A 23,956-nucleotide genomic window follows, 5' to 3' on the forward strand; every position below is an offset into this window, starting at 1 on the left:
TTTCCTGGAACTCACTTGGTAGCCCAGGCTGGCCTCGAACTCACAGAGATCCGCCTGGCTCTGCCTCCCGAGTGCTGGGATTAAAGGTGTGCGCCACCACCGCCCGGCTGAGGCACACATCTTTAATCCCAGCACTCAGGACATTGGCAGGTAGCTCTCTGAGTTCAAGGCCAGCCTGGTCTACAAAGCAAGTTCCAGGATAGCCAGTGCTGTTACACAGAAAAACTCTATCTTGAAAAACAAACAAACATATATATTATATATATATCAACAAAACAAAAACCCCCTTGATTGGCTTTTTCTCTTCTGTAGCTGCAGGCCCCTGGCAAAGGCCTAAGTAGCAGTAAAAGCAAAGATGACCTGGTGGTGGCTGAAGTGGAGATCAACGATGTGCCTCTGACCTGTAGGAACTTGCTGACCCGAGGACAGACTCAGGATGAGGTGTGTGTGTGTGTGTGAGACTTGCGAATGGGGGAGGGGGGCCGGGGACTTCAGACACTTCTGAACACAGTGTTCATGGGTGGTTTGGGTTTAACTGCAGAGGATACTAATGAAACAGATGTGGGTGACTTCCCCGGGTCAGAATTTCAGATACAGGACAATTTGTATTTGGTGAAATAAATGGAAGGAGTAGTCCTGCTCTCTTCGAGAGAAATGCCTTAAAACCACATCAGAGTTTTATTTTTAATTTATAATTATGTGTACTTGTAGTGTTTTAGTACTTGTCTGTCCTTTTTAATAGAATGTTTCCACTTTTAGATCAGTCGGCTGAGTGGGGCTGCTGTGTCGACTCGAGGAAGGTTCATGACGACCGAGGAGAAGGCCAAAGTGGGACCTGGGTGTGTGTCCTGTGGTTTGGGGAAAACAAGATGTCCACGACCTGTTTTCTTTTCTTAGGGAATCGGTGTTGAAGGTGCTTAGATAGTAGCTGGAGGAGGAATGCTGTTGGATTTCATTTCACAATTTTTCTTTTCCCAAGACAGGGTTTCTCTGTGTAGTTTTGGTGCTTGTCCTGGAACTCTCACTCTGTAGACCAGGCTGGCCTCGAACTCACAGAGATCCGCCTGCTTCTGCCTCCCGAGTGCTGGGATTAAAGGTGTGTGCCACCACTGTCTGGCTCATTTCACAGTTTTTTTTTTTTTTTTTTTTTTGGTTTTTTTTTTTTTTTGGTTTTTTCAAGACAAGGTTTCTCTGTGTAGCTTTGCGCCTTTCCTGGAACTCATTTGGTAGCCCAGGCTGGCCTCGAACTCACAGAGATCCACCTGGCTCTGCCTCCCAAGTGCTGGGATTAAAGGCGTGCGCCACCACTGCCCGGCTCATTTCACAGTTTTTAAGGAGAGGAAAAAAAAAACATGAAAGAATATTATAATGATTAATGCTTAAACATTTTTCCTGGGCTAGAGAAATAACTCAGTCTCTAAAGTGCTTATAGTGAAAGCATGAGGAATGGAATTTGAACACCCCAGTACTGTATTTGTAATCTCAGCTCTGGATGAATGAGGCAGAAGGATGGATCCCTGGGCTTGCTGGGCAGCCAGAATAGCTGAATTGGTGAGCTCTAGGTCCTATTGAGAGACTTTGTTTGAAAAACAAACAAACAAACAAACAAACAAACCAAGAGTGGCCATTCTGGGCTGGATCGATAACTCAGTGGTTAAGAGCACTTACTGCTCTTGAAGAAGACCTGCGGTCAATGCCCAGCACCACATAGTGACTTACAACCATCTATAACTCCAGTTCCAGGAGATCCAGTATCCTTTTTGGGCCCTCATGGGCACCAGGTGTGCACGTGGTTTATAGACATGGATGCAGAAGACCCATACACAATAAAAAAAACCACCCTAAAAAACACTTGGGTTAACCTCTGACTTTCATTGTTTCGTGTACACAGGAACACAATCAATCTCTCTCTCTCTCTCTCTCTCTCTCTCTCTCTCTCTCTCTCTCTCTCTCTCACACACACACACACACACACACACTCACACACACGCGCACGCCTTTCCTGTAGAAATTGTCTCCAAGTGTGTGAAGCCTGGTCTTTGTTGTGAGTTCTTGGCTGGTCAGGAATACCTAGGGGGACCCACAAAAGGGCTTGTATTTTGTTTTAAAGCCTACTCCATCTCCCTCTCCTACTGAGGAGTGAACCTAGTAGTCTACATACTAACTAAACACAGGCTTAAACACTGAGCTACATTTGCAGACCCTTCACTTTTATTTTATTTTTTAGCCCGTGATAGTTACAGGTATCTAGTTAACCTCAGTTTTATAGTTTTATGTTTTCCCTTCTATTAGCTGGTATGGTATGTAAGATATCTTTTCTTTTTTTTTTTTTTTTTTTTAATCTTTTGATTTTTTGAGATAGGGTTTCTCTGTGTAGACCAGGCTGGCCTGGAACTCACAGAGATCCACCTGCCTCTGCCTCACTCTGCTGGGATTAAAGGTCTGTGCCACCACCACTCGGTATATGTAAGATTTCTTTGTACTGTCAGTTGTAAGACAGGGTCTCTTGTAACTCTTCCTGTCCTCCATCTTGATACATAGTTGAGTCTGACCTTGAACTCCCGATCCTCTTACCTGCTAGGATTGCAGGTCCCTGTCACCATGCCTGGTGCGCATTCGTCTGTGTTGCTGTTCGTGTAAGGAGACCACAAGTTGATAATGGGGTGTTTTGGTTTCCCACTTTCTGAGACATCCTCTCACTGAACCTGTAAGGCACTATTTTGACTAAACTGGCTGGCCAGTGAGTCCCCAAGGACCTTCCTGTCTCCCCACCCCTCCAGTTCCTGGCTTTGAGAGCATTCATATCTAGGTCCTCATGTTTGTATGACAGACTCTTTTTTCTTCTTCACTCTGAGTCATCTAACTAGCTTCTAGTTAGCTAGCTTCCTCCTCTTTCCTCTTCTCTGTATGTGGGTGCACAAAGCCTCGTACAGGCACGGGGAGCCAGATTATCTTTATTTTATATTTTGAGCAGTGTCTCTGACTGAAACTGAGACTTAACGTTTATGGCTAGGTTGGCTGGCCAGCAAGCTCCTGAGATTTGCCTATCTTCGTCTCTCAACTCTGGAATCATAGGTACAGGTACTAATTTCCAGCTTTTTTTGTGAGTGCTAGGAAGTTGAATTCAGGCTTTCTTGCTTCTACAACAAGCACTCGTAACCCACTGGGCCGGCCATTTTTCCAGCCTTCTTAGAATTTTTTTAGATCAGGATCTCTTTGTAGCCCATTTGATGGTGGTCAACCTCAGACTGATGTGATCTTTTTACCTCAGCCTTTTGAGTGCTAAGATTATAGTTATAAACAACCACACCTGACTTTCATTTTGTATTTTAATTTAATTTATGTTTGTGCGAGCTTGTCTGTCTGCACCATGTGCGGGCAAGTCCCCACAGGGCCAGCCAGGAGGGTCAGATTCTCTGGAACCAGACTTAGAGGCAGTTGTGAACAGTCTGATCGGAGTGCTAGGAATTGAGTGTGGGCTTCTGAAAGAGCAACAGCTGCTCTTAACTGTGGAATAATCAATCTTCTCAGTCTCTGACTTTTTGTTTTTGTCTTTCAAGACAAGATTTTTCTGTAACCCTAGCTGTGCTGCAACTCTCTCTGTAGACCAGGCTGGCCTCGAACTCAGATCTGCCTGCCTCTGCCTCCCAAGTGCTGGGATTAAAGTTGTGCACCATCACCCTGGCTCAGTCTCTTACTTTTTACTTTAAGACATTTTGCTGAGTTGCCAAGGCTGATGTCAAACTTGTAGTCCTCCTGGCTTTTAGGAGTACCTGGGATTAGAGGTGTGTATAATGAAATTCAGCATCAATTATCTTTGAGCAATGAGAATAGCTGTAGTCTGGCACTTGAGAGGTGGAGGCAGAAGGATTGCCGTGAGTTTGAGACCTATTTGGGGGACATATGGAGACCCTGCCTCAAGAAACAAATTAACAAATTCAAGAATAGATTTCTAAAACTGAGGAGTTTCGTTTTGTTTGGTTGGGTTTGATAAGGGTCTGGGCTCAGACTGGCTTTGATGACCATGAACTTGTGACCCTCCTGCCTCTGCTGCTATCACAGGTACGTGATCGTACCCAGTTTATGCAGTTGTGAGGGCTTCAAGCATGCAGAAAATAACAGCAGCAGGCCCTTTTAAGTGCTGCAAGTTAGAATCGATGACCCATTTTACTCTAGGTTCTTTTTTAAATTTATTTAACTATTTTTAAGTGCATTGGTATGAAGGTGTGAGATCTCGTGGAACTGGAGTTGTGAGCTGCCGTGTGGGTGCTGGGAATTGAGCCCAGGTCCTCTGGAAGGGCAGCTAGTGCTCTTAACTGCTGAGCCATCTCTCCAACCCTTAACTAGGTTTTGACCAGTTCAGGATCAGCCTTTTTGTGAGTTCATATGTGCGTGTGGGGGTGAGGACAACCTCAGTTATTGTTCCTCTGAAGCTGTGTTACTTGTTTTGAAATGTATTTATTTTATGTATGAGAGAGTTTTTCTTTCATATATGTTATGTACAGGAGCTGAGAACCAAACTCAGATCATCTGCAAAAGCTGGAAGTACTCCCCCCCCCCCCCCCCCCATAGGGTTTGTTTGTGTAGCTCTGGGTATCCTAGAGCTCACTGTAGACTAGGCTGCCCTTGAACTCACAGATATCCATCTGCCTCTGCCTCCTGAGGGCTGGGATTCAAAAAAAACCAAACCACCATGCCTGGTTCCAGTAGCCATTTTCAAAGGCAGGTTTTCTGCTGGCCTGGACTTCAGTAGGCCAGGCTGGCTGGCGAGGGAGCCTCCCAGGGTTTCTGTTTTCTCTACTTTGTCAGTACTAGAATCGCATACCTGGCTTTTTAAAGTGGGTTTTAAGGGGTCAAACTCAGGTCTTTGTTTTACCAACTGATCTGTCTCCGCAGCTCTGGGATCAATCTTTTATATTTCTTTCTATAGGGATCGTCCATTGTATCTTCATGTTCAGGGGCAGACACGGGAGTTAGTAGACAGTAAGTATGTGGCTCATGTGTGACTTCTATGTACACAACTTGTAAATATCTAAACTGTGACAACATCAATGTACTGTCCTTGATAACTGCTCTTTAACTACTGTTTATGAATTTCATCAGTGGTATTTGAGGGTTTAGACAGATGGGGGCAGCATATTTGTGTAACCTGAAAATTGAAGTGAGGTTATATAAATGAACATTGGCCTGTGTTTATACGCTAGTCAATTCATTCTTTGCTGTGGTTAGTTTATTACTAACTGAGCTGTATTTCCAGCCCCTTGTGTGGTATCTTACTGTCTGTAATTTCCCCCCAGGAGCTGTAAACCGAATTAAAGAAATAATCACCAATGGAGTGGTGAAGGCTGCCACAGGGACAAGTCCAACTTTTAATGGTGCAACAGTCACTGTCTACCACCAGCCGGCTCCCATTGCTCAGCTGTCTCCTGCTATTAACCAGAAGCCTTCCTTCCAGTCAGGAGTAGGTTTTGGTTGTTAGTTCTACAAAAATGTCTATACAAAATAATACATAGTAAGAAAAACAGTGCTCAAGTTCCACCCTGAGAATTACCTGCTTTTTTATTTTGTTTATATGTATTTTTTGAGGCAGGGTCTTCTGTAGTTCTGGCTGTCTGGGTTTTGGAATTGAAAGCATGTAAGCTAGGCTGCTGTTGGTATTCTAAAATGTTATGGACTATCTAATGCCATCTAAATACATATCTTCAGAATGATAGGATTTAAAAGGGGCGTTGGTAGGTCAAAGGGTATACATACTGTGTAGTGTAAAGATAGTGTTTTAAGTTGCATTTAAAAGCTGACAGTTGGAGGACTAAGAAGGCTGAGTCTGATGAAGCAGGACTTTGCTGATACATTCCTCCTAGACAAAGGGGTGGTGAGAGCAGCCCTTACCGGAGAAACCCACAGGGCGGACTGTACTACCCAACATTTTCCTGTACTATCTTTGCAAATTTTTTTTTTTTTAATTTAACATCTGTTGAAGAGAAGTGGGTATGCTTACTCAACACTATTCTGGTGTGTGTGTGTGTGTGTGTGTTACTGACTAGAATAATTTATTTTGTAGTTGAGGGAGGTAGATAGGTACATGAGCATGAAAGGTTTTAGGTTTTGTAGTTTTGTATTGCTAGTTTGGTCAAGCAGGGCTTTAAATATGCTAGGCAAAAGCTCTTCCCCTAAGCTATACTTCTGTTACCATAAGTTCTCATCATGTACCCCAGACTAGCTCAGCAACCTTGACTTCTGTTGCTTCTGCCTCTCCCTAAGTGCTAGAATAGGTGCCACCATGCTTGTTTTTTTTTTTAATGCACTGCTGGGGTCCAGCCAAGGGCTTCATGCATGCTGGGCTACCACCCTGCTAACTGGTATATCCCCAGCCCCACAAATCTAATCTTTATTAAGATACTGGTCTTAGAGCCGGGTGTGGTGGCGGCATACACCTTTAATCCCAGCACTCTGGAGGCATAGGCAGGTGGATCTACTGAGTAAGTTCCAGGACAGCCAGGACTACACAGAGAAACCCGTCATGAAAAACAAAAAAACCCCCCCAAAGATAAAGGGTCTTAGAAGTTCCTAGCTGTATTTGAACTCACTATGTCACAAAGAATGACAAGAAACTTATGATCCCCCTGCTTCCATCTCCCTGTCAGGAATTATCACCATATGCTACCATGTCCTATTTATGTGGTGCTAGGCAAGCATTCTACCAATCAAGCTACATTCTTAGATACTAGAACCTCCTTGAAAGCTGGGCATATGGCCCAGGCCTTTTTCTAGTTAGTATGCTGTTGCTATGAGAAACATGAGCAAAAGCAACGTGAAGACAGGGTAAATCTCAGCGTTCAGGGTATATTCCATCATGGATGGATGCCAAGAGAGAAAGGCAAGCAGGAGCTTGAAGCAGGAACCCGTGGAGGAAAGCTGCTCACTGCCTTGCTTTCGTAGCTTGCTCAGCTCCCTCCCTTCTTTCTTCCCTCCTTCCCTCTTTTCCTTTCTCTCCCTTGCTTTCTTTTTTTTTTTTCTCCCTGAGATAAGGTTTCTCTATATAACAGACCTGGCTGTCCTGGATCTCACTCTGTAGACCAGGCTGGGCCCAAACTCAGATCCGCCTGCCTATGCCTCTTGAGTGCTGGGATTAAAGGTGTGTGCCACCACTAGCTGGCTCTTCCTTCCTTTTTTATATATTTAAAATATGTTCACTAGGATGGTTCCCACTCATTTTGAGTTTAGTGCTGCTTCCTCCTGGAGGAGCATCCGTCTGTCAGCTTTGATTTTCCTCCTTTAATCTGACAGAAGACCATGGAGCAGCCAACACACAAGACTACTGTTTGTGCATGGCTAAAGACCATGGGGATTTGATAGCATCCTGGGCATTTCCCATCCATAAAGTAGGAATCGGGGCTCTGCACCAGGTACTGCTTCTTGTGTTTCCTCTTCTGGAAAGGGATGATGGAGAGCCTTTGTGAGAGGCACGGTCTCAATTCACTACCAGAAAAGCTCAGCTGTGGCCCCCCTCCCCAACTTCCCCCCCCAGGGTAGTAGTATAGAGCTCTGGCTGTCCTGGAACTTTAGTGGAACAGGCTGGCCTCGAATTCGCAGAGATCATCTGCTTCTGCCTCTCCAAATGTTGGGATTAAAAGTATATGCCATCACAATGGTCTCAGCTATCTTTTTTTCTTTTGTTTTTTTGTTTTTCGAGACAGGGTTTCTCTGTGTAGCTTTGTGCCTTTCCTGGAACTCACTCTGTAGACCATGCTGGCCTCGAACTCACAGAGATCCTCCTGCTTCTGCCTCCCGAGTGCTGGGATTAAAGGTATACACTACCACTGCCTGGCTTCAGCTATCTTTTTAACTCAGCGCAGTTCTACCTGCCTAGGGTTGGGTTTTCTTCATCAAGAAAATGTCTTATAGAATGCCCATAAGCAGTCTGATAGAGGCAACTCTTAAATTGAGGTTCCTTCTTCTGAGGTATGTTAATAGTTAACTATTAGCAGCCACAAGTCTGACCCTGACCACAAGTCTAACCTTGATCAACTTGGTGTAAACACACCACTGTTAAGTTTCCTTAGGCTGAGGGAAGAGGGTTGAGATTATGAGGCCAGCCTAGGCTGCATAGGGAATTTCAGGACAACTGAGCTGTGGCTTCACCTTTTCTCCAAAAGGTAATCTTGGAGATTATGATAGAATCTTTTGAGGGTCCATGTGGAAGTGACCCTAAGTATATACAGGATTATACTACTTTGTATAATAGTTTTCTACAAGCTTATTTCATTATTGTTTCTCTATACTAACCAAAATATTCTGTTCTCTTACAGATGCATTATGTTCAAGATAAATTATTTGTGGGACTAGAACATGCTGTGCCCACATTTAATGTTAAGGAGAAAGTGGAAGGTCCAAACTGCTCCTATCTGCAACACATTCAAATTGAAACAGGTGCCAAGGTCTTCTTACGAGGCAAAGGTTCAGGCTGCATTGAGCCAGCATCAGGCCGAGAAGCGTTTGAACCCATGTATATTTATATCAGGTATGGATAAGAGCAGAGAACTTACAAATCCTCCTCAATACAGGCTGGACTACTTCATAAAGAACAAGAGAAAATAGACTGTAATAATGTGAAATTCTGGTGTGTTGAAGGTCTGTAATCCTTGCACTCAGATGTGGAAACAAGAGAATCAGGATTCCAAGGTCATCTTTGTGTATGTGATGTCTTGTAACTCTTTATAACTAGTTAATAGAAATTACTGAATTATTGGAACGGGGAAGATGGTTCCCCAGTTATGAGCACTTGGTATTCTCCCCGAGAACATGGGTTTGGTTCCTAGCACTCAGGTAGAATGGATTATATCCATCTGTAAACTGAGTTCCGGGGGATATGCCTTTGGCCTCTGAAAGCACCTGTACACGAACATACCTACATTTTTTTCTTGTTTGTTTTTTTGGAGACAGGGTTTCTCTGAGTAATAGCCCTAGCTGTCCTGGAACTCACTCTGTAACCCAGACTGGCCTCAAAGTGAGACAGATCTGTCTACCTCTGCCTCCTGAGTGCTGGGATTAAAGGAATGGGCCACTACCACCCAGCATACCTATATATAACATGTATTAATGATGCATATATATAATTTGAAGAATTTAGAATAGCTTGGGTTGGACAGATGGTTCAGCAGTTAAGAACACTTGCTGTTCTACAGGACATGGGTTTGATTCCTAGCACCTAAATGGTGGCTCACAACAGTCTGTGACTCAAGTCCCTGTTGGGTCAACACCCTCTTTTTGGCCTCCACAGGCAATTCACATATTTTTCACATATTTAGTACAAAGATCTATAAAGACAAAACACTTTTATACATAAATTAAAAATAAAGGAATCTATTTTTAATTTTTTTTTTTTTTTTTTTTTCTCGAGACAAGAATTTCTCTGTGTAGCTTTGTGCCTTTCCTGGGACTCACTTGGTAGCCCAGGCTGGCCTCGAACTCACAGAGATCCGCCTGCCTCTACCTCCCGAGTGCTGGGATTAAAGGCGTGTGCCACCACTGCCCGGCAAGATTTTTTTTTAAAGTTGAATTAGAAGGGTTAGTTGTGGGTTGGGCGATGGTGGCACACACCTTCAATCCCAGCACTCTGGAGGCAGAAGTGGGCGGATCTGTCTGAGTTTGAGGCCAGCCTGGTCTACAGAGTGAGTTCTAGGACAGCCAGAGCTGTTAGTCAAGAAACTGTGTCTCTGAAAACAAAAAACAAAGAAAGGTCAGTTGTGGCTTTAGCATTCAAGTCTTTGGGTTCTATTATTCTGTGATTATAAAGACCATGGTGGTGGTCCTGAGGTTTGAATCTAGGGCTTCTTAGCTGTCAGGCGAGCACTGTCATAGTATACTACCTCAGACCATGCCTGTAAGTGATTTAAACCTCTTCTAATAGTACTGTGCTATTTGCTGGGGGTAGGGCTGAGGTGGTATTTTTTGAGACAAGGTCTCTGCATAGCCCTGACTGTCCTAGAACTCAGTCTACACCAGGTTGGCCTGCCTCCAGAGTGCTGGGATTAAAGGCATGCATCAGCACCACACCTGTCTTAAGCTGTTTTATTTTAATGTTTGGACAGGATTTCATGTAGATTGTACTGATCTTGAATTTATCATGTAGTCCAGGGTGACTGAATTTCTGATCTTCCTGTCTCTACCTTCCACGTGCTGAGATTATAAGTGACACCAGAATCAATTTTTCTCTTCCCCCTCCTCTCTTTTATTTTTTGTGTTTAAATGTTTTGCCTACTCGTGTGTATTTGTACTTTGTACCTGGTGCAGGAGGAATCCAGAACAGGATTCGGTAGAATCACCTGGAACTGGAGTTAAGGATGGTTGTGAACTACTATGTAGGTTCTGGGAATCAAACCCAGGTCTTCTGGAAGATCAGTAACTGCCCTTAACTGCTGAACCGTTTCTCCAGCCCCAACCCCCCATTGTCTCTTTATATCAAAAAGTACCATTATCTAAGAAGGGGTACTATAAAATATATGTGGCAATGGTATATTAGTTATAACTTAAAAGACTTATTTTGCTAAACATGGGTGGTGTTGTATCCACTTAATACTAGCACTTGGGATGCAAAGGCTGATTTACACAGTTCCAGGACTGTCAGAGCTACATAGTGAGACTCTGTTTCAAAATGACAAAAACAAACAAACCAAATAAGGCCTTACGTTTGTGTTCCTTTTAAATGGCTGCAGAGGGCTAGATCTGAGCTATAATGAATATACTAAAGTAAGTGCGTATAGTAGCATAAAAAGAGAAAATAAGACTGGTATTTTGTTCTTTTGATCTTTTGATTTTGTGGTTTATTTGTAGTCATCCCAAACCTGAAGGCCTGGCTGCTGCCAAGAAGCTGTGTGAGAATCTCTTACAAACAGTGAGTTTGTATGTATGGTGGGGATTGAAATCAGGGTACCATGTGTACAGTTGTGGACTCTAGCACTGACCTAAAACCGGCTCCTCCTGGACATGATTTTTAAAAAGTAAATTAAGATGTATTATAGTTGCATTAAATTGTAATTAAGCTATGTTAAAACTTAACTGTAAGCCAGGCCTTGGTGGCACATGCCTTTAATCCCAGCACTCTGGAGGTAGAGGCAGGCAGATGGATCTCTGATGTGCTAGAAGTCTACATTACATATAGTGATGCTGACTGTACTGGCTAATTTTATGTCAACTTCATGCAAGGTAGAGTCACTAGAGGGGAGGAAGCCTCAATTGAGAAAATGCCTCTATGAGATAGGACTGGAGAGCCAGGCGGTGGTGGCGCATGCCTTTAGTCCCAGCACTTGGGAGGCAGAGGCAAGTGGATATCTGTGAGTTCGAGGCCATCCTGGTCTACAGAGCGAGTCCCAGGACAGGCTCCAAAGCTACGTAGAAAAACCCTGTCTCGGAAAAACAACCACCAAAAAAAAAAAAAAAAAAAAAAAACACGGAAAAGGGGAGGGGGCTAGAGAAAGATAGGACTGTAGGACATTTTCTTAATTAGTGATTGATGGGGGAAGGCCCAGGCAATTGTGGATGGTGCCATCCCTGGGCTGTTGGGTTTTATAAGAAAGCAGGCTGAGCAAACCATTAGGAGAAAATCAGTAAACAGCATCCCTCCATGGCCTCTGCATCAGCTCCTGCCTCCAGGTTCTTGCCTTGTTTGAGTTACTGTCCTGACTTCCTTTGATGATGAACAGTGATAATGGTAGTGTAAGCCAAATAAACCCCTCTGGTCATTGTATTTGATCAGAACAATGGAAACCCTAACTAAGACACTGACCATGGCAGTAATTTAACAGGGAATGTTAGACTAGTGTCTTTGATTATACAGACTATTTATGTAGCAAATGAGCACAAAGGAAAAGTATGATAACAATGATTTCACTAGTTGGTGACAGTTGAGGAAATGTATTTAAGTTAGCCAAGTGTTGGCACACGTTTCTAATCCCAGTACTCGGGAAGTAGAGGCAGACAGATTTGTGTGCTCAAGGACAGTCTGTTCTACTTAGCAAGTTCCAAGCTATCCAGAGTTGCACAGTGAGACCCTGTCTAATATAATAAAATAAAACACAAACAAAATAAAATGCACTTGAAGAAACTGTTGGATGTCATTACCAGATCATTTAAATAGGTTAGTTACGTAAATCCTGAAATTCTTTCAGCCTCTCTTGCATTCCAAATAAACTCCTAGTGAAAACCTCTAGAGGCTTTGAGATTAAGAACACTTAGGCTCTTGAAAAGGATGCATGTTCCATGCACAACTACACGGGGGCTGAAAAGCATCTGTAAGCATGAACATGGTGCACATACATGCGGACAAAATAACTCATACACCTAAAAGAAATCTTAAATGCCTAAAACATTGAAGCTGATGGTTACTTAAAGAAAACTACCAAACTTATGAAATGACTATCAGTTTGCAATAACTGTACTCTGTTACATCAGAATTTTAGAAACACTGGTGTGCTCTAGGCATACATTCTAGAGCTCTCACATTTATGACTAAAAGCTCTTTACAGCACTGAAGTACCAGATGTTTCAGTCACTTCACCTTTCACTGAACCTGTAGTTTACCAGCTTGCCTGGACTAGCTGGCCAGTAACTTGTACCCTGCCAGTGCTGGGGTCACACATCCCTGACTTCTTTTCTAATTTGAGTGCTGGGTTATCCTAACTCTGTCCCCAGTGCTTGCATAGCAAGATTCTCACCCACAGAGTCCTCAGCCCCTAATTCTTTTTACTTGATAAACAAATAACCTTAGGGCTCCTTTAGTAGCAACTAATGGGGGTGGGGTGGGGTACATTGGTTTGCAGAAGCAAAGAACCAATTGGGAAGAAGACTTAATACTTTTTGTCGTTGTTGTTGTTTTTTTGTTTTGTTTTTTGAGACAAGGTTTCTCTGTGTGTAGCCGTGGTTGTCTTGGAACTTACTATGTAGACCAGGCTGGCCTTGAACTCACAGAAATTCTCCTGCCTCTGCGTCCTGAGTGCTAGATTACTACCACACCTGGCAATAAATGAATTAGGCTCATAACTTGGAATTTTCGTAATTTCTCTAATTCCGTGGGTTTCCGGATGACTTTGTGCCCCAGGATTGAGTAGTTTGGGTGTTTAGGATTGTGTTTCTTGCTGATAGTTCCTTAATTCATAGTCATATCAGAGCATGGGGGAAACACTTTAATTCATTATTACTTTGGTTTTTGTATATAATCATACCCCTATAAATATGACATCACTTGGGACTGGCCTTTATTAACTTCCATTTTACCCTACTTTTCCAGGTTCATGCTGAATATTCTAGATTTGTGAATCAAATTAATACTGCTGTACCTTTACCAGGTGTGTATGGCTTAAAGTGTTAAAATACTTTGGTAATGATAGTTATGGTTAAGTGTGATCCTGAGGCTAGACTAGTTGTGCCAGGACACTGGTGGTGTTCCCTTCAACTTAGTGTAATTTAGAAAGTCATCTGTGCCTCAGTGTTTATCTTCCTGGGTGTTGTTTAATAATCAGGTAAAATGTTTCATTTTGCTGCAGCTGATTAAACACTTTTTTTCTTCCCCCTCAGGCTATACACAACCCTCTGCTATAAGTAATATCCCTCCTCAACCACCATATTATCCATCCAATGGCTATCAGTCTGGTTACCCTGTTGTTCCCCCTCCTCAGCAGCCAGTTCAGCCTCCCTATGGAGTACCAAGCATAGTGCCACCAGCTGTTTCATTGGCACCTGGAGTCTTGCCAGCATTACCTACTGGAGTCCCACCTGTGCCAACACAGTATCCGATAACACAAGTGCCACCTCCAGCTAGCACTGGCCAGGTAGGATGCCAGCGTGTGCAGTATGCTGTTGTTGAACTTCGGAAAAACTGGGGGAAGTGCTTTCTAGAAGTCAATCCTATTCTGTATTGTGTCCTGTTGTCTTTTCTGTCCCCACACCAACTTCCTGAGGACCTTGGGATGATACGTGTGTGCACCATCCTTAGTTCCCACGGTTTTTAGTCAGCTTCACAGGCCTTGCCCCCAGGTAGCTGTTTCAAGTGGGGATCATTGGCTTTCTTCTTCTTTTTTTTTTTAAGGTTTATTTATTTATTATGTATACAGTGTTCTGCCTGCGTGTATGCCTGCACACCAGAAGAGGGCACCAGATCTCATTACAGATGGTTGTGAGCCACCATGTGGTTGCTGGGAATTGAACTAAGAACCTCTGGAAGAACAGCCAGATGTTCTTAACATCTGAGCCATCTCCAGCCCCTCATTGGCTTTCTATAAAGCACTCAATGACAAATGTCTTAGACTGTGGGGCTGTACAGTCTGTGTCAAGCTGTAGAAAATGCCTATTGAGTGTGAATTTATTCTTTAATTACGATATGAGGGGCAGGTCAGAGTTAGTTCCCTGCCCTTAGCTTTATGATCACAAGGGAGGCAGAAGCAGGTGGATCTCTTCAAATTTCAGGCCAGCAAGGACTACATAGTGGTACCCTGTCTCCCCCTACCAAAAAAAAAAAAAAAAAAAAAAAAAAGACAAATCCAGGTTTTGTGCTTGGGATTTCAGTTTTGGGAAGGCAGAGACAGGTCAATCCTGGGGTCCATTGGCCAACTTAGCTTACTTGGGGAGTTTCTGGTCAGCAAGAGACCGTGTGTCAAACAAACAAACAAACAAAAAAAACAAAACAGGTGGAAGCTTGGGAGATGGCTCAGTGGTTAGTGCTTTCGGTTCTTGCAGAGAACCTCCACACTAGGCTGCGTACTACTACCTGTAATTCCAGTTCCAGGGGGATTTTCAGCCTTTTCCTACCTTGAATGTGTGTGGCTCGAGGGATGGATTTGTCTGTGTGTGCAGCTGCCTACAGAGGCTATTTGAGGGTCTCACTATGAAGTTCCGACTCGCTCTATAGATCAGGTTAGCCTTAAACTCACAGAGATCTGTCTGCTTCTGCCTCTGCCTCTGAGTGCTGGATTAAAGGTGTGCGCCACCACCCACAGCTAGCTGTTAGTGCTTAACACTCTGGAATAGTTAAGCCTGTCTTCCACCCAGAAGGCTGTGAATGATACATGGTGACCTTTTGCTATTCTATGGAGCCAGGCTTCACCTGAATCCCCCCAAATCCTAGGCATCCTCTTAGTCACTAGAACTTATTTATGCTTATTACAAATCCTTCCTCCCTAGGCTCTCAGCCTGAACACTGTTTCTCGGTCAGTAGAAACCAAAACTTCGCCGGGCGGTGGTGTCGCACGCCTTTAATCCCAGCACTTGTGAGGCTGAGGCAGGTGGACCTCTGTGAGTTCGAGGCCAGCCTGGTCTACAGAGCTAGTCCAGGAGAGGCTCCAAAGCTACACAGAGAAACCCTGTATTGAAAAACAAAACAAAACAAAAAAGAAACCAAAGCTTCATTGTCACCTGGAAACTTTTTCCCAAAGTTTCATTGTGTTTAAATGTGTTACTTGTTGTAAACTGTTAGATAATGAAGACATGCAAGTTAATGGTTAGTGACCTCACAAATGATTAAATTTTTCAATGTGTTCAGAACTATCCTTACGGTCATGCTAAGTACAAGTATAATTGATGAGTGCAAGCTTTATTAAAAAGTAACAAAAAACAGCCGGGTGGTGGTGGCGTACGCCTTTAATCCCAGCACTACACAGAGAAACCCTGTCTCGAAAAACCAAAAAAAAAAAAAAAAAAAAAAAAAAAAGTAACAAAAAACGGATGGTTTGTTTAAAATCAGGTATACTTAATAGATGGTTCTTAAAATCCTCAAAACTATGCTTCATATAACATTTAAAGTGTTTAATCATTGATACAAAGCTTACTGTTGCTTTGTCAGTTTAACATCAGCGTTAGCAAAATAAAATTTATCTTTATTACTAAAACTTCTAAAATTCGCATTCCTTTTTATTTGGGGGCGTTTTGAGACAAGATTTCTCGGTGAAACAGCCGTGGCTGTCCTGGAACTCACTCTGTAGACCAGGCTGGCCTTGAACTCACAGAGATCCACCTGCCTCTGCCTCCTGAATGCTGGGATCGAAGGCGTGCGCCACTGCCACCACCCGGCAAAATTCATATTCTTGTACAATATAAAAAATTTAATAATAAAAATGTGAACAGGCTTAAGATGAATTTCAAAAAATAAATAGTAGTAAATCAAAATCCAAAAGATTTGAAAATATTAATAAATATTTAATGGCTTAAAAATGCAAACATAATTACATGTTTCTTAAAATCCCTTGGAGGCCAAAGGGGATTAAACCAAAAATGCATTCCATAGAAATTAGAGGACTTGAAAGTTTTCTCCTAAAATCATATCTTTGGTACAGCCTAAAAGTTTTTACATCAGACTATCTACTAAATACTAAAATCTTTTTAATTTTTTTTTAATTTTTTTTTTTTTTTTTAAGGTTTATTTATTTATTATGTATACAGTGTTCTGCCTGCATGTGTCCTTGCAGGCCAGAAGAGGGCACCAGATCTAATTGCAAGTGGTTGTGAGCCACCATGTGGTTGCTGGGAATTGAACTCAGGACCTCTGGAAGAGCAGTCAGTGCCCTTAACCACTGAGCCATCTCTCCAGCCCTAAATACTAAAATCTTAAAGCCTTCCAACAAATTCTTCCTCTGTGAAATTGTTAGACTTCAATATTGTTCACGTTTTTTTTTTTTTTTGGTTTTTCAAGACAGGGTTTCTCTGTGTAGCTTTGTGCCTTTCCTGGAACTCACTTGGTAGCCCAGGCTGTTGTTCACGTTTTTATTTCATTTGCAGTATCGGCTGGATATGTATTTTAATGCTTGTGTAGTAAAACTTCGTTGTTTTTTCCTTCAGGATTTTCTGATTATTTCTCAGGTACTTCTAAATATCCTATCACCTAGTAAAAAAGTTTTCTTGGGCTGAAAATTGAAATTGTCCTAGCTGGGCAATTAACCATTGTTAATTTTTGTTTTTAAGTTTTTTTTTTTAAATAATTTATTTTATTATTATGTGCATTGGTGTTTTGACTGCATGTATGTCTGTGTGAGGGTGTTAGATCTTGGAGTTACAGACAGTTGTTAGCTGCCATGTGGATGCTGGAAATTGAACCTGGGTCCTCTGGAAGAACAGTCAATGCTCTTAACCACTGACCTGTCTCTCCAGCCCTTGTTTTTAGGTTTTATGCTTGCCCTTGGTCTGATAAATGATCAGACTCTGGCAAGGATGATAATTAAAAGAGGCCTACAAAAGCCTATCCTCTATTAAAGCCATTATTTTATACAATATAAAGGCATTTTATTCTAAGCTTCTAATGCATAATTAGTAATGAGTAGACATCAGCTTGACACCTGGAACTCCAGCTGTCTTTGTCTGGGACCTTGTCTGCTGTCAGGTATATAGAAATCTGTACTAAAATTTACTAAGGGCATGCATAGTATCTCCTCCTATCTAGTCAGCTTCAGTTACAGGTGTGACATGGGGCTCTGGGGGCTCCAGAAAACTACCATTATATTATATATGGAATATACATTTTCTTTCTAGGACCCATTACAACTAATGATAATGGTCCAATTTATACTAGCAAAGGGTTTAATAAGTTTTACAGTTATAAAATGTAGTTGCAGCTGGATGTGGTGGTGCATGCTTATGATCCCAGTATTTGGGAAGTAGAGGCAGGTGAATCTATGTGAATTTGAGGCCAGACTGGTCTACAAAGCAAGTTCCAGGACAGCCAAGGCTGTTAACACAGAGAAACCCTCGAAAAACAAATAAATAAACAAAAAAATTATATCATGTTACTAAAAAAAATCTCTTATAATCCATAGGGTAAAACTATTATGGAACACTATAAATAGTTAATTAAAAGATATATGGCTACACCCACCTATATCTCCAAATACTATTCTATACTTTTAGTTTACATTTAAAATTTTTTTTTTTTTTTTTTTTTGCTGTGGAGGGAAAAGGCCTGTGTGCACACATAGATAAGCCCTGGAGAAGCCAGGAAAAGTTAATCATGCAGGCTTGTCTCTTCAAAGGAAGATGTTTACCTGTCTTCCTCCCAGAATGCTGGGAAAGGATGTAGTTTACAACCTGGCAGTCCTTTGCCCTCTGTTGGGTCAGGCGTCACATGTATCCCCAGAATATCATTTTGTTTATCCTAGAATTTCGCCCTTAACTATCAAGTATTTCTTCTCAGTACATAATACCCTTCCTATGAAAGATACCAGCTGTATTTACTACAGCCAGAGTAAATAATCCACAGGCATTATTAACGTTTTCCTCATTCTCCCTAGACCCTTATCTTGAGCATTGTTTCTGATTCAACTGTACCCATGTTTATGGAAGAAGCCATATGTGCTTTGTAGTGCTTTGGTGAAAACATGTCTTAAGCTCTGTTGTACTCATGGGACTGAGTCAATTGTCATCAGGAAACTTTTTCTCAGAATTGTGCTGGGCTTAAATGTGGCTGAAATATACCTGCTAACTAAGTGAAGCTGGACCAAGTTTTATTCTTACATCACCCAGATTGTTTCCCTGCTGGCTGTGACGCTTTCAGGGATTCCCTCAATCCTCACATTCCACTTTAAAGGGTAATGTTTTTTTGCTCCCCAAAAGCATTTTCCTCTAAAGGAGACACATCTTTGTTTTTTTTTTTTTTTTTTTGGTTTTTCGAAACAGGGTTTCTCCGTGTAGCTTTGTGCCTTTCCTGGAACTCACTTGGTAGTCCAGGCTGGCCTCGAACTCACAGAGATCCGCCTGGCTCTGCCTCCCGAGTGCTGGGATTAAAGGCGTGCGCCACCACCGCCTGGCTCAGGAGATACATCTTAATGTATTATGATAGATGGAAAGGTCTAGAGACTAATCAGTGGAAAGGCCCTGATGTTCTTTTAACATTAGGGAGAAGTTACGCTTGTTTATTTCCAGAAAATGAATGAAGTCTCAGATGATTCCCACTTCAGTCCATCTGACCAGGGTAGTATCCCAGAGTCCCCTAGACAACTGAAATGTGCTAAGATAGATGAAAAACCCATCCAGAGGAATTGCCCCAAAAGAAAGAGTGGATGGCTTGTGGAGATATCAAGACTAATTTAGCAAGCTAAGACTTTGGGAAAATAGCAAGGATACAATACTACTGACCCAAAAGTGGTGCTGTTAGGTTTACTCATTGTATTGCATGTTAACGCTCAGCTTGCCAGTGCAGAATCCAGATGCCTTTTGTCAGGGCTGTCAGAACACTGTCCAAGACTGGAGTCGTGTGAGGAGTCTTGTGACCTCAGTCTCTTCAAAGACAGAATTTTTCTTGTATTACGCTGTCTTGCCCCTACCAGATTTAGCAGATAGGGGTGAGTTTACCTCAGATCATTCTTTTCAACTTGCTATTGTTATTTATGTGTGGTTTGCTCTTGTGGTTGTACACTTTACTCATGAGACTCCTCTTAACCCTCAGAACTTGTCTAATGCTCTGAATAGAGTTGGCTATTCATGAAATTTTAGTCCACTTCATTTTTAGGATCCATTCTTCCACATCCCCTTGCTTTCACAGTGGTAAACAAGTGGCACCCAGAATAGGGACCTGAAGGCAGGTCCCTATGAGATAAAAGTGTTGGGACCCTAAAAAATAAGTAAGAATAGCGAGGCAGAAACCAAGGAAGCCTTTTCCTTATGTTGAGATGATGTACCATTTTTAAACAAAGGAGCAGCGCAAGTATTAAAATCACTACTATTAGATTGCTTGCCAGTTGTTTATGATTATAATTCCTGGTTTCCAGAACAAGGAACTTTAAATGAGGAAGTATGGGATAGGGTCCAAAAGAATATTGAAAAGGTTCAATTCTGGGTCAATTGGGCATTAATTCCAACTTATCAAAATGCTTAGGAAAGGTAAGGAGGATATTAAGAGAAAAAGATGAAGCCGGGCAGTCGTGGCGCACGCCTTTAATCCCAGCACTCGGGAGGCAGAGGCAGGCAGATCTCTGAGAGTTCGAGGCCAGCCTGGTCTACAAAGCGAGTTCCAGGAAAGGCACCAAAGCTACACAGAGAAACCCTGCCTCGAAAAACCAAAAAAAGAGAGAGAGAGAGAGATGGCTGATTTCTTGAACGACTATAAACTGGATGGTCAAACCTTAAAATTGGTAAGAAGAGACAAATAAGATTTTCCCCGTTCAGGCAAAATAAAAAATAAAAACAGCACCTCTGATAGCTATGTCAGTGACAACTCCTTCAGCTCCCCTCCCCCCCTTTTTTTGTTTAGGTTTGTTTTTGTATTTCTTTCACTGTGCAGCCCTAGCTATCCCAGAACTCACTCTGTAGAGGAGGCTGGCCTCGAATTCACAGAGATCCACCTGCCTGTGCCTCCCAGGTGCTGGGATTAAAGGCTGAGTTATCACCTTCTGGCTCCCTCAGCTTCCATACTAGAGCCTCCTTTAGATACGTATCCTCCATTGACTGAAAATAACTTTGAAGAGTGTGGTTAGGTATTTGATAATCCTATCTTAAATTCACTCCACTTCCAAATGAGAATTTGAAGAGCTTATGGTAATGCTAAATTTACAGCCTCAGCAAGCTAGGGCACAAAATTTGTTTCCCAATTCCTCCCTGGCCTCATGAGCTGCACTTGGTATTTCCTATGCACTAGCCAGTCTATTTAAAATTGTAGAAGGACAGTCAGCACCGGATAGTCTCATGTATTCCCTTGAGAGGCAAGAACTTTTATATGGATTTGGTCCTTGCTGTATTATACTACCCTTAAGTAATAGTCAGTTTTTTAAGAGTGATACAGAACTCAATGGATTTTCAAATTTGATTTGCAGATTACTGTGGAAGGGTAGGAAATCATTATCCAGCTATGAGATTTTCATACAGAAACTGAATTTGTGATTACAAAAATTATCCAACCTTCTCCCATTCCACAGGCAGATGGATACTTCTATTCTTGATGGTTCATCTAAGGGTATAGGAGGGACTCATGGCCCAGATACTCATTAATCTAGTAATATTTTCTGCTCCACCCAGCAGGTGGAACTGGCTGTTTTGGTTCATATATTATGGTTATCTCATAAACCTTAAATATCGTTTCCAATTCTGCTTATGTTGTAGGATTGTTTCCAGCAATGGACTCCTACTCGTGTACACTCTAACCTCCCTGGTGTTATTGCAGGAAGAAGTAAGCAAGCTGATGCATTAACCTGCCCTATTTTTTTCTTCTCCAGAAGAAAATTGGGAGGGGTATGCATCTGTCATTGCAGATGGTTCCACTGAAACATTCTGGATTCCTCTTCTGCTCCTCTGGCCCTGGCCATCAAAGACAAGGCAGAGGGCAAGGAGGCAGTGGAAGTTACCAGAAAAATAGCAGACCTCCAGCTAAAGGGCAGAAGGAGATGTTGACTATTTCGAAAGTTAATCTGGGGTTGAGTTGGGCCCTGTACGCCGGGGGAGAACTTGTTCTAGGAAACGCACAGAGCCCTGTGTCACCCGAGAATCTTTTCTGGTGACCTGTACGTCTGCTGTGAGTGCCTCTGGGCATGTGTATTGATCTCATGCTCCTCCTCCTCCTCCTCCTTTGCTTCAGCTTGTAGATGCGTAGATTCAGGTCCTGTCATTTTCACTAATGACTCTGCTGATGACGACCTTGGGACTGTAGTAGACTCATTCATCTGAAGAAGGAGCTGCCTTTAATTTTTCACTGGAATTTGAATCACTTCCCATTTGCACGGGACATTATAACATTTGTGTTCCTATTAAAGGCAAAAATGGGCTTATGTTCTAAAAGATACCAGAACTACTAATTATATGGATCTCTTTTTCAAGCTATTCTCTAGATTTTTCTGATCAATATAATAATGTAAACAATAACTAATCATAGGTTATATCCCTGTTCTTAATGGCAAAGCATCACACACAGTACTTCCACTGTTATAATATTCAATATGCTTGCTTATAGTATACTCAGTATCAAATGACAGATTTATCTACAACATCTTAAAACCACTCTGAATTTCCTGCTATTAAAAAATAAAAAGGGCGGTGGTGCACGCCTTTAATCCCAGCACTTGGAAGACAGAGGCATGTGGATTTCTGTGAGTTCAAGGCCAGCCTGGTCTACAAAAAAGTTACAGGACAGCTAGGGAGGTTATACAGAGAAACCACGTCTTGAAAAAAAAAAATTAAATTTAAAAAAATAAAAAGGGGTAGGCAGTGGTGGCAGAGGCCTTTATTTCCAGTATTTGGTAGGCAGAAGCAGGTGAATCTCCAGGTTTAGAGGCCATCCTGGTCTACATAATAGTGAGTTCCAGCACAGCCAGGGCAACACAGAGAAACTCTGTCTCCAAAAACAAAAAAAATAAAATAAAAAGGAGGGCGATGTTAGAACACGGTCCAAGAATGAAGCTGTGTGAAGAGACTTCTAAGTGCTTGTGAGAAAACGTGGAGAGACCAACAGTCTTGTGACCTCAGTTTCTTAACAGAGAATTGTTTTTGTATTATGTTTTAATGCCCTCCCAGGTGTAGTGGATAGGAGTGAGTTTATTTCAGATTATTACAACTGGCTGTTGTTATTTGTTTATGTGCCTCCATGGGAAAACATTTGGTACCACATGAAGCTTATCTGTCATGTGCAACTTGTCTAACACATGATGCTTGTCCTTGTGATTGAACACTCTTCTCATGTGATTCCTTTTAATCCTCAGAGTGTAAGTTGTCTGGTGCTCTGAATAGAGTTGGCTATTGCATGGGATTTAGTCTGCTTCATTTATCAGATCCATTCTCCTAGGTCCCACTGCCCTAGAGCGTTACGGGGAGGGATAAAGGTATACCTGTAATAGGAAACAGTGTAATGTTGTAATGCTAAGCGTTGTCTTTATCTTTTAGGACCAGTTGTCTAGATAAAAGATGGTAATACAAATATTTAATCGCTTAAATGGGGGATATTTGGTTGGACTATCTAATCATTCCATGCACAATAATAGGGATTTTAGCATATAAGTACTCTTATAAAAGTTCTGATAATGGGCCAAGTGGTGGCGGCGCATACCTTTAATCCCAGCACTCCGGAGGCAGAAGCAGGCAGATTTCTGAGTTCAAGGCCCGCCTGGTCTACAGCGTGAATTTCAGTATAGCCATGGCTACACAGAGAAACCCTGTCTCGAGAGGGGAAGAGGGAAGGGCAAAAGTTCTGATAATGGAAACAATAGTTGTATAAAGATGAGAAAGGGAATACTTGATATATTGCTTATCAAAGTTGATATTTCTTTATTTGTTTTTATTTTGTGTGCATTGATGTTTTACTGGCATGTACATCTCTGTGTGAGGGTGCCAGAGCTTTTGGAACTTGAATTACAGTCAGTTGTGAGCTGTCATGTAGGTGCTGGGAATTGAACCTGGTCCTCTGGAAGAAAAGCCAGTGCTCCTAACTTCTGAACCATCTCTCTAGCACCCCAAAGTTGATACTGTTGTGTCTAGAACAATGCTGTCTATTGACAGTGGTTTAGAAAATAACCTCTGGACAGCCAGGGCTTTACAAAGAAACCCTGTCTCCTCCCCTCACCCCCACCCCCCAACCCCCCAAAAAAAGAAAGGGAAAAATAATGGCTTCATTTGACACATGGCACTCAAGAAAATCTTTTTTTTTTTCTTTTTTTTTTTTTTTTTTGTTTGTTTGTTTTGTTTTGTTTTGTTTTTCAAGACAGGGTTTCTCTGTGTAGCTTTGCGCCTTTCCTGGAACTCGCTTGGTAGCCCAGGCTGGCCTCGAACTCACAGAGATCCGCCTGCCTCTGCCTCCCAAGTGCTGGGATTAAAGGCGTGTGCCACCACCGCCCGGCAAGAAAATCTTTTGTATCAGAGAAGACCCATCTATTTCTGGGCTCTTAAAAAGAAATTTCTATGACATAGGAGCACTATATACAAGTAACAGTGGAGAAATAGAATCCACTGCTCTGTAGAGTTTCTTTTTCTTTTTTGAGACAAGATTTCTCCGTGTAGTTTTGGT

The 23,956-nt window shown here is 42.1% G+C and overlaps 1 protein-coding gene, 1 non-coding gene and 1 pseudogene across 2 annotated transcripts in view; 2 read left to right on the forward strand and 1 right to left on the reverse strand.

Annotated features, from left to right (window-relative positions):
- Positions 1-23,956, forward strand: part of Khdc4 (KH domain containing 4, pre-mRNA splicing factor) — a 32,426-nt gene that overhangs the window by 1,903 nt on the left and 6,567 nt on the right. Inside the window, exons 3-10 of the mRNA XM_059265620.1 lie at positions 313-441; positions 760-839; positions 4,931-4,983; positions 5,298-5,461; positions 8,310-8,521; positions 10,834-10,894; positions 13,286-13,343; positions 13,573-13,826. Coding sequence (XP_059121603.1) covers positions 313-441; positions 760-839; positions 4,931-4,983; positions 5,298-5,461; positions 8,310-8,521; positions 10,834-10,894; positions 13,286-13,343; positions 13,573-13,826 — 1,011 coding nt within the window. The remainder of the gene's footprint in view (positions 1-312; positions 442-759; positions 840-4,930; positions 4,984-5,297; positions 5,462-8,309; positions 8,522-10,833; positions 10,895-13,285; positions 13,344-13,572; positions 13,827-23,956) is intronic.
- On the forward strand, positions 5,801-5,928 carry LOC131913944 (small Cajal body-specific RNA 4). The gene has a single exon (XR_009380013.1). It is a non-coding gene; the product is annotated as a small Cajal body-specific RNA 4 (non-coding RNA).
- On the reverse strand, positions 7,221-7,600 carry LOC131912795 (small ribosomal subunit protein eS27-like; annotated as a pseudogene).

Source organism: Peromyscus eremicus, chromosome 6 (assembly GCF_949786415.1).
Source record: "Peromyscus eremicus chromosome 6, PerEre_H2_v1, whole genome shotgun sequence".
Classification (NCBI taxonomy): domain Eukaryota; kingdom Metazoa; phylum Chordata; class Mammalia; order Rodentia; family Cricetidae; genus Peromyscus; species Peromyscus eremicus.